The sequence below is a fragment of the Poecilia mexicana genome, unplaced genomic scaffold, assembly GCF_051168715.1.
Source record: "Poecilia mexicana isolate PSO_F unplaced genomic scaffold, ASM5116871v1 scaffold_19, whole genome shotgun sequence".
Lineage (NCBI taxonomy): Eukaryota > Metazoa > Chordata > Actinopteri > Cyprinodontiformes > Poeciliidae > Poecilia > Poecilia mexicana.
The window spans coordinates 8018966-8028856 of record NW_028263388.1 but is presented as its reverse complement, the minus strand read 5'-3'; the positions used below and the strand labels follow the sequence as shown (position 1 = coordinate 8028856).

Below are 9891 nucleotides of genomic sequence, written 5' to 3'. Positions count from 1 at the left end.
CAGCGCTAGACGGTCTTTTGCCAGAGACAAAAGAGAAATCCTACAATGGCTAAATTCTAGTGCCACTAGAGTCCTCTAGGTGTCTCTGCAAACCTGACAAATTTCTTTGGCTTAGCTTGCTGTGCGCTAACAGGTACAATAGCATCCTGAGCAGGTGGGCTATGTATAATAGAAACCTGAGTCCCATCAGTGCTTTATGAAGAAGAAGATGATGTTGACGTCTTCGAGTCGTGACCTTTGGCATTCACTTGAGCTCTTCACTGTAACAACAACGGAGCGTCAGGAGTGAGAGTTAGCTCTCTGATGTCTGAAGCCATTGTTCTCAACTGAAAAAAGATGTATTACTCTCTCTTGGACATACTTTCTAAAATTTTATTAAACATTTAATTTACCAGAATAAAATCCCATTGAGATTAAAAACTTGGCCAAGAGGCAGCAACAAGTACAACACAAAAAGTTACACGTTAAAAAGAAAATGACAAGCCATCAAGAACAGGTAGGCTATATGTCATTGAATCGGATTTTAGTTTGGATGTAAAGGCACTAACTGAGATAAATTCAGTCAATCTCAAAGTTTCTTGTGGCAAGTTACAGGTAACTGGAGCAGAGTGAATAAAAACTCGTTAGCTGGGCAACAGCATCCTTCTTGCTCTTTTGAGATCTTCAAGACATTTGGTAGAGATTCATCACCTCTGAGGTTTGTTTATTTTGCACAAATCAAAAGTCACATGAAATATGTGGATTACAGCTGTCTGAATAACCGATTACCTGACTGAGATAATAGCTTCAAATGAAAGCAAATGTAAAGTTGAGTGGCCATTCTTGGTCACAGCCACTAGGTGGAGCAAAAGACCAGAGGAAGAGCCCCTGCTGCAGCTTTATGGGTGAAGGGGAACAAGATCTGTGGAGGGTGAACCTCAGCTGACCTCAGTTTCATTCTGTGCTATGCTGAAGCAGACAGGAAGTGGTTTTGCTCAGTATACTTTTGAATTGTTAAATAAAGTACTGCATGCTCTCAACAGGATATTGTTGGCTAGCGTGCAAGGAAACATACACACTAGCGACGGAAGTCCAAAGGTGAGGAAACCTCACCACATCTTTAACTTAGCAGCCCAGTTAACCTGCAAGAGATCTGTTGATTGTTCCAGGTGAAGATGATCTTTTATAGTATAAGTGAGAAATGTGAGAAAAAAAATCCAGGATTTGATTTGACTTATTCATAGGGGGAGGGAAAAATCCAAATTAGAAAAAAAAATGCTTTTTACAAAATTACCATCTTCACTACACTGTTTTTAAATTTGCTTTATATATTTCAGTCAATCAATTTCCAGAAACCTTTAGTTAGTGATCCTCTGCTAAAGTTTAAATGGAGATGCAGTTTCTGGCTCACAGAGCAGCCCTCCCCTGCAACTCCTTCACCCAGCTCCTTCAGACTAGCCAGCAGCAATTAGCAAACACTGTGCATCTGATGAGCTCATTATAGTAGCTACTTCTAAGTACAACGCTGGTAAAGACCAATAATTAACAGAATAGCTAGGTTGTTAAGACTTCCTGAAGGCAGAGAGCAGACATTTTTAAAGAGACAGAAGCCCAATTTCAAGGCGTTAAACTACAAAGTCAAATTTCTTCTCCTTCATATTTGATATTCATGGCGTTTTTATAACAACTGAAGGTAACATAGTTACCTGATTGTTGAGTAAAATGGCACTATGTGCCTAGAAGATCCATAACACTGCCCCCTTAAGGCTTTTCAGACATCTGTACTGGATGGCCTCCTTTGGTCAAACAGAGCTTTCACAGGCATGCTCAGAGAAGGGTAAGTACACACACAGCTTGTCTGGATTCAGTCTGAGCAAATTTTCAAACTTTCGAAGCAAATTCTCCGCTACTTGAAACAAAATCCAGCATCACTCAAAGATAACGAGAAATTATTACAGTAATTTTTCTAACTCAAAAGCTGCTAATTTACAATGATCATCTAAAACCAAAGTTCTTCTTCGTAGTCCATTTTCTGTGCATGCCGTGTTCAACAGGCTCTGGCAGTCTCGTGCAGAGCAGATTGTGGTTCAGTAGTCCCTTAACAACTGCAGAGTCAGCATTCATTCTGTAGTGCTGCAGCCATGTAGTGCGATCTTGCCACCAGTAACCTCGGTCTGGCGCCTGATGACTGGATCAGCTCCTTTCCGCTAACGGAGGCAAAGAGGCAGAGAGCATGTACTGTAAATAAAAGCCGCTCGTCCAGATTGTAGTTTGTGTTTTTGTTAAACCGGGTAATGTTCCTAACCTCTCGTAATCCAATCCGAGCAGATTGACTCCGTTGACAGCCAGGATCCTGTCTCCAGGCTCCAGCTTCTCACACTTGGCAGCAGGAGAGTCTGGCACGACCGCACGGATAAAGACGCCCTTCACCTTCATGGATGTGTTCTGATCGGGGAAATATGATAGCCGGGAGTCAGGGGAAACAAGGATTTCACACTTGAAGCTTTTTTTTTTTTTTTTTTTACCTGACTGTCAAATGTTTTAGCAGCAACACAGTTTACAGGCGTACTGTGTGGGCAGCTTATGATCAGTCAAGCATGCTAGCTGCAGCAATAGCAGGACACAATTTTCCTAAAAATGTAGCTTTATTTCAGCGCAGGGATTCTTTTTTTTTGTTACTGCCACTAGACAGAAAATATTTTACATTCACATCCCACGATAGCTACGTTTCCAGTAACCATAGAATTGCGCAACTTGAAATTATGAAAACAGATTTGTTTAAAGGAAACGCAGCAATTTCGGAAAAACTCACGTTTTCGATAATATGTATCTTTTTGCTAGAATGAAGTAGTTTTTCAGCTGCATCAAAATAGATTTTTTGATACAGTTTTTGGATATATTATCGAAAAAATTCTGTTTTTCGAGAATATATCAAAATACAGGGGTTTTTCAAAAAAAAAAAAACAAAAAAAAAAACATCCCATAAATGGGATATATTTTTTATATATCATCAAAAAACTCCTGTATTTCGATAATATACATATATTCTTTGCTAGGATAAAGTGGTTTTTCAGATGTAACAAACTAAGATTTTTTTTACAAAACTGCAATGGAAGCACTTTTTTCGCATCACACGAGTCACATGAGCAACAGCCAAATGTTACTACTACTGGCAGAAACTACGAAGAAGACGCCAGGAAGTGATTGGAGGATGATGGTTTGTTTTTTTTGTTTTTTGTTTTTTTTTAAACAATGTGCAGCTGGCTCCACCGGTGCTCTCCCAGAATCACAAGTTTCATAAAAAGTTGTGAAAAAACGTTGTCATTTGTTAAATCCATAATCCCAGGCATAAGGTGTTTGTCGCTCCAACGCCTGAAAAAGACGCAGACGTCTCCTTTGATGTCTGAGTTATGAATATATCTCATGTCTCTGATTGCATCCATTGCTGCCATAACTTATAAAGACTTATTGTGCAAACAAGATATTCACATGTAATTTTAATTTAATTTCTTATTAAATGGAAACAGAAATTGCAAAACTGTGATTTTTTTGATAGAAGGTGGAACCGAAGTCTAAAACCTCCACGGACAAGTATAATACAGCTTTTTTTCTTTTCTTTAACTTTACTGACCCTCGTGTCCACCAGAGCAAGGCCGAGTCCCGTTTCGCCCCGCTCCAGCTCCAAACTGAAAACCTCGTCGTTGTCATCCACTTCCTCTTCCCCAGCCTCCTCTTCCTCCTCTTTTAGCTCCAGAAGTCTTTTCACGGTGTCGCAGTCCGATTTCAAATGGTCTGCATTCAGTGCGGCCAGACACTCGGACACTAAGCCACCTGCGGAGAAGTTTGAAAGCATGTTCAGTTCTATTTATCACAACACAGTTAGTGGAAGAGCATGAATTAAAAAAATAAAAATGTTATTGGACCTTCGCATTCCACTGTTTCACTGTTGGGATTCATCAAGGCTCCTGTTTTGGGTCGGATGAGGAGGCAGGGAGGGTCCAGAGCCGACCACTGCACCTCACTGGGTTCTGTCGGCTCCAGATTTATTTGATTTTCAGCTACAATATGTGGAACAACAGTGCTGAGCTCATCCCAGTTAAGACACGATGGTGATGGAGGTAGAATCAGGTCATCCGGTGATGAATTACAGGCTTCTAAGCCGACATTTTGAAGGAAGTCATTGACCGCCTGAGCAGCGTCCGTCTGAGCGGCACCAACCTACAGAACAGCTTGGGTTAGTATGATAATACAGTAAGGCATGAAACATTGGAGATCACAAATTCTTCTAAAATCACTTGAGAAATTGTTGGCATTGTTTTTAGTGTTGGAGTAACTTGTTGGCATTTTGTTTTGTTGTTTTGACATCAGGGCCAATCATTTCTAAAAATCCTCATTTGAGTAGGATATAGTTTTCCTAAAATTTAGCAAAAAAGAGCTTTATTTCACAAACAAAAAACTTTTTATGCTAGGATGAAGTGGTTTTTCAGCTGTATGAAAATAGATTTTTTCACTCGTCTTCAATAGAAACACTTTTTTTCACGTGACACGAGTCACATGATCAACAGCCAGATATTACTAATGGTGAAAACCAGGAAGTGGTTTTCACCAGTATGATGATTTGTTTTTGTTTGTTTCAGTCAGTGTGTGAAAAAAGATAAAACTAAAACTAAAACAAATATTCTTGTCAGACAGGTTACTAGAAGCTAACTTTTCAGGTTGCCCTCATTAGCTGGGTTTCCATTACAAATGTAGTGCAAAACTTTGTCAATATTTCGCTAATGTTGAAAAAACACAATTTCGCAATCGCGAAAATAAGAAAAAGCAACTAAAATCCCACGCGAATAAGTCTGTTCACGCTATAAGGTGGTTGCCAGTTTTATCACCTGACACCAAATATAAAAGGGGAAAAATCAACATTTTGCCACCTGGTCCTTCTTAGCATCTGCATCGTTCATCTGGGAATCAGACAGCGCGCCGATAAACTCCTTGAGCTTTTGCAGCTGCTCCCTCAGAGCTGGGTCTGCCACTGGCCGTCTGAGCTGGAGCCGGTAACCTTCGTCTGGAAGCTCCAGCGGATGGTGGGTGTCAAAACTCTCCAGGATATCAGCTAAGTAAAGGTAAATTGTATTTCAGCACAATATTTAAGAACCACCCAGATTATTCCATAGAGGACTTTTCACCTGTTGTGTTGGCTGGCCCTCGGTCCTGTGCAGATGGAGCCCACGTTTGGGCGCAGGGTGAGGCCGGGCTGTACAAACTCAGCAGGTGGTGCAGCTGGGCCGGACTCAGGGCGGGATAGTCAGATCGCAAGGACGCCCACGGCGTCTACATTGTGAACGACACAACAAGGACAAAATGTTTCTACACTTCCAAGGGACCGTTCAGGACGTAATGGACGATCGGTCTCCAACATAAAACACAGCTGCTGCGCTCGCCTCTTTAGATTTTACTAATAAGGCAAAGATAACGGCATCCAACATGCTGAACTCAAGTGAGTGTCGTCATGGAAAGGTATGGAAATTAGTTACAATACTGGCGTGTCGGTGTCTGGAAACCTTCAAGATCCCGTTGAACTGTTGCCTGAACTACGTTACAAAAGGAGAAGCTTCCTCTGCTTTCTTTGTTTCAATCGTTGTAGCAGTAAAAGACAAGCAAGACAGTGGCCATTTAATGTAAAACCACCACTAGACTGGATTAAAAGATCAAGAAGACACTGAAGCTATGACCTAGGTTATATTTTTCTTTCAGCTAAAGAAAAAGAACGTCTGCTTCAAATGAAACTAGAGCTAAAACTTTAACTGCAGACATTTTGTCAATAACTGTCCATCGGACGGTCATTTTAGGACAGTTAAAGTAAATTAAGAGCCTAATCTACAAGAGGTAATCTAATCCCTTTCAACAGAACCTCGCTTCACAAATCCCAGTGTGGGGATAATTTATTGTTGGACGATGTGCGCTGTTTGTTTGTACCTGCAGTAAATTCTTTCTTGGCGTAGCCAGCAGGTTGATAGCTGACGAGAGAGTGTGTGTGTGCTCCAAGGCCAGTTCTCCAAGTCCAGCTGCGTGGGCCCAGTCCAGAACCAGGTCGAGATTGGCCCGCATTCGCACTCCTCTGGACCACTGGTAGAAGCCTGGTTCTGAGCCTGGGTGTACATGAAGAGAAAACTGGTCAGACATTTTGTTTTATAGCCGTTTTAGAGTCACGAATCAAGCCAGAAAGGAGAATAAGGATGTACTTTAAGACATAGTTCTGTTTTCTGTGTATTGATACTGGTGTTTTCTATGTTGATTTTGGTGTTTTCTATGTGTTGATACTGGTGTTTTCTGTGTGTTAATGCTGGTGTTTTCTACATGTTTTCTGTATGTTGATACTAGATTTTTCTATGTTTTGATGCAGGTGTTTTCTATGTTTTGATGCAGGTGTTTTCTATGTCTTGAAAACACCTGCATCAAAACATCAAGGTGTTTTCTATGCCTTGATACGGGTGTTCCCCATGTGTTGATACTGGTGTTTTCTGTGTGTTAATGCTGGTATTTTCTATGTGTCGATACTGGTGACACACAATGTTTTCTATGTTTTGATGCAGGTGTTTTCTGTCTTGATGCAGGTGTTTTCTATGTATTGATATTGGTGTTTTCTATGTATTGATACTGGTGTTTTCTATGTATTGATACTGGTGTTTTCTATGTATTGATACCGGTGTTTTCTATATGTTAATGTTGGTGTATTCCATATCCTGATGTTGATGTTTTCTATGTGTTGGCACTAGGGTTCATGTCTCTTAATGTTGTCGTTTTATGTGTTGATGTCAGAAATTAGTGTGTGTCTTTTTGCAGGTACCTCTCTCCATGAGTGAGTTGAAGAGCGATGCATTTATGAAGTAGAAGAGGTAGCCAATGAGCTGAGAGGAGACCTCTGGGTGGACCTGACAGTCTAAAAGCAACCTCCAGCTCTCATCCAGAACCTCCACTACTTGACTGATCTCCATGGGGACGTGCATCCCGCTACCACCCAGGCCCCGACCACAGTCTCCGGCACTCTCCCTGAAAGGATTGCAGTCCAGGAGACTTGGAAGGACTGTGTACAGGAACTGGTTGGACAGAAAAGAAAATCGATGTGACTCACTTATCCATGCAGCTCTGGAGACTGTTGACAATTCCTGTGGCTCAATTAGAGGCCGGAAAAGTTAACATTGCGTGGTATATGATACGATTGCTGGGAGAAACTAAAGCATGTAACCCTCCCGGTCAAATTTCAGACCACCCATATATAACTTAAGCATGTCGAAGTCTTACACTAAAACATAGCTAATACATGTTTACTTTAGTGCAGGCAGCAGTCCCAGACATAAAGAAAAAACGGGATTTCTAAGATTTTCACCTTTCCCTCCAAATGTCTTTCCTGTTCCTCAGAGTGAGGCTGAACAACCGCAGCTTTGTTCGGCCTAATTGTACACAGACATCCCCCTTTCCCTAAGATCTCACTCCTATGCCCACAAAGTATCTGAGGTTAGTGCCCGCCGTAGATCCACATTCCTGAACAGTTGAACATTGCTTTGAATGTGGGCTTCTTGGCATTGTGCTCCAAAGAGGGCTGCTGAGTGAAGAGCACTGAAGGAATCCAGTGCGAGCAGCTCCGTTTACAGTTCCTGCGAGGTTCCCGCGGCGAGGCTGAGCTCAGCATTAACCGGGCCGGGCCGCGTGAAACACAATGGAAACGAAAGAGCATTTCAATAAACAATCTTGGAAAGACACACTGGCTTGGAAAATGTCGCTCAATGCAGACGAGCCAGAGGGGATTTATATTTTCAGCAGCACTAGTTTCGCCGATTACCACATGCACGCATTAGTTTGAAGGCCAACATAAAAAGACAACTCAAAGCATTGTCTGCTTACGTCTGCATTCGCTGTGACGGACAAATAAACACAGTCTGCCCACAAGTCTGCTTGTAGTGTCCTTTTATTCATCAAAGCGTCTCTTCAGCCGAAATACTTGCTCACCAGTGGCGCCTTTTGCGATGCACGCCAATGCAATTTTCCTTGTATTGAGAAAATAACCACAAAATATATCAGAGGAGCAGATTCCAAACACTGTCAAACTTTGTTTTATTTTTAAAAAGCATTTGTTCTTTGCTCTGTTTGTCAAACTCCAACGTTTTTTGTGACTACACTTGAGAGGTATCAAAATTAAAATTTGTGAAACTGATGCAGAAGTAAAATGATACAGTCTGGTATCTGTCAGATATTTAGTTTTTCTTAACATATTTTTGTTTAACAGATATTTACCTCTGTCTTGTATATGTCTCGATAATGTTGCTGTTACTAGCAAATACTGGCAGGCCACAAACTTTACATTTTCAAATATTTAAAGTTCATAAGAGCTAAAATTTGTTTCTTAAATGTATGAAAAAAAATGTCAAGTATTTTCAATTCCACTAAAATGGTTCCAACTATTGCTGGTAATATTGTTTTTAAAACTAACTGTTAATAATCTTAATTAATAAGATTTATCACCAAAATAGAATAATACAGTTATACCAGAAAAAAATTTATTTAGTTGAGTGTGTTAAAATAAAATCACTCAAATCACTGTTTTGACACGACTTAAAGAAAATTTGTTTTTGAAGTTGAAATTGGGACTCCGTCTCTTTAACAAACTCTTGCTATTTCTGGACCTGCTAGTTCTCTTCTGCTAACCTTTTACCAGTGTTACACTAAGAAGTAGCTTGTGTGATGAGCTCAGCAGTCTGCTAATTGCTGCTGGCTAGTCTGAAGGAGCGGAGAGAGGAGTCTCAGGGAGCACTGATCTGTGAGACAAAAGAATGGACACTGTAGCTCTGAGGAGAAGCCGCGTCTCAAAGGCATCGCTCGGTCTACCCGGGTGTTTTTAACAGCTGAATGGTTGCCATGGGAGATTAAAGGATTTCTCAAACATGCATCAAAGAGTCAAAGCAACACTTCAGGAATGTTTTTGATGACAGAATAAGATCAAAACATGACGTAAAGCTCAAAAAAGTCAATTTAACATGACACTGCCCCTTTAAAAATGTTGAAAACCATGAATTATTAACCTTCCATTAGGTATGTCTTGTAAAAAATCCCAATTAAAATGTATTGATGTTTCTGTGGTTCTAACTCAACAAAGTCAAAAGTTTAATGTAAGTGAATACTTGAAAATCCCTGTAATGGATGTTTTTCTTAAATGTGCATTTTTACTAGCCTTACATTTAGATTATTGATGGCTGAACTGACAAAGGCACATCTGGAAACCATTTGGTTCATCAAGCTGACTTCCTTAGAGAAAACAGTGGTGTGTACAGTATGGATGTAAGAGCAGGTAGTTAGATAACCACAGCCGCTGCTCTCAGCAAATATGTCCTGAGTCAAACCTACAGGACTGCGTTTATCGAAGAATTCCTATAGCTTTCTCTCCGAAGACGCAGCATTCTCACCGTCTTCCCAACAGTATGCAGGAGGCTCGTAACCTGATGCGTCAGGCACAGATCTGAGTTCCAGCTGGCACAACATGTGAGACCCGGACTCGGCTGCTGCTAACATTATGGCAAACCGCTAATGCTGTCTTTGATTTGGCTTTGGTCTCATCACCCACAGCTCTTTAAATGCCGAGTCTGGTGCAACCAGAACCGTGGAAGCGGTGTAATTTACGACGGGCCCCAATCGATCAGACTCTGATTTGCCATGGGGGACTGGCAAACGAGCATTTGTAAAGGTCATTGTTTGAACTTAAATAGGCCAGCCTCTTCAATAGTATTTCTTGGACAACGTTTTCACCCACGCCTACGCAGCTCCACTGGAAACTTGTCTGAAACTTTCCTGGGCACGCTTCCATGGGTGTGGTACTGCTTCAGTGTAAAAGGGCAGAACTGGATACTGTTGGCTTCACATGCTCTT

The 9891-nt window shown here is 41.1% G+C and overlaps 1 protein-coding gene across 1 annotated transcript in view; it reads right to left on the bottom strand.

Moving 5' to 3' along the window:
* Window positions 1-351: 351 nt before the first annotated feature.
* Window positions 352-9891, bottom strand: part of radil2b (Ras association and DIL domains 2b) — a 34457-nt gene continuing 24917 nt past the window's right edge. Inside the window, exons 11-18 of the mRNA XM_088016405.1 lie at window positions 6821-7070; window positions 5950-6122; window positions 5160-5304; window positions 4905-5086; window positions 3903-4197; window positions 3611-3810; window positions 2285-2424; window positions 352-2186 (exon numbers count right to left, since the gene is read on the bottom strand). Coding sequence (XP_087872531.1) covers window positions 2093-2186; window positions 2285-2424; window positions 3611-3810; window positions 3903-4197; window positions 4905-5086; window positions 5160-5304; window positions 5950-6122; window positions 6821-7070 — 1479 coding nt within the window. The 3' untranslated portion in view covers window positions 352-2092. The remainder of the gene's footprint in view (window positions 2187-2284; window positions 2425-3610; window positions 3811-3902; window positions 4198-4904; window positions 5087-5159; window positions 5305-5949; window positions 6123-6820; window positions 7071-9891) is intronic.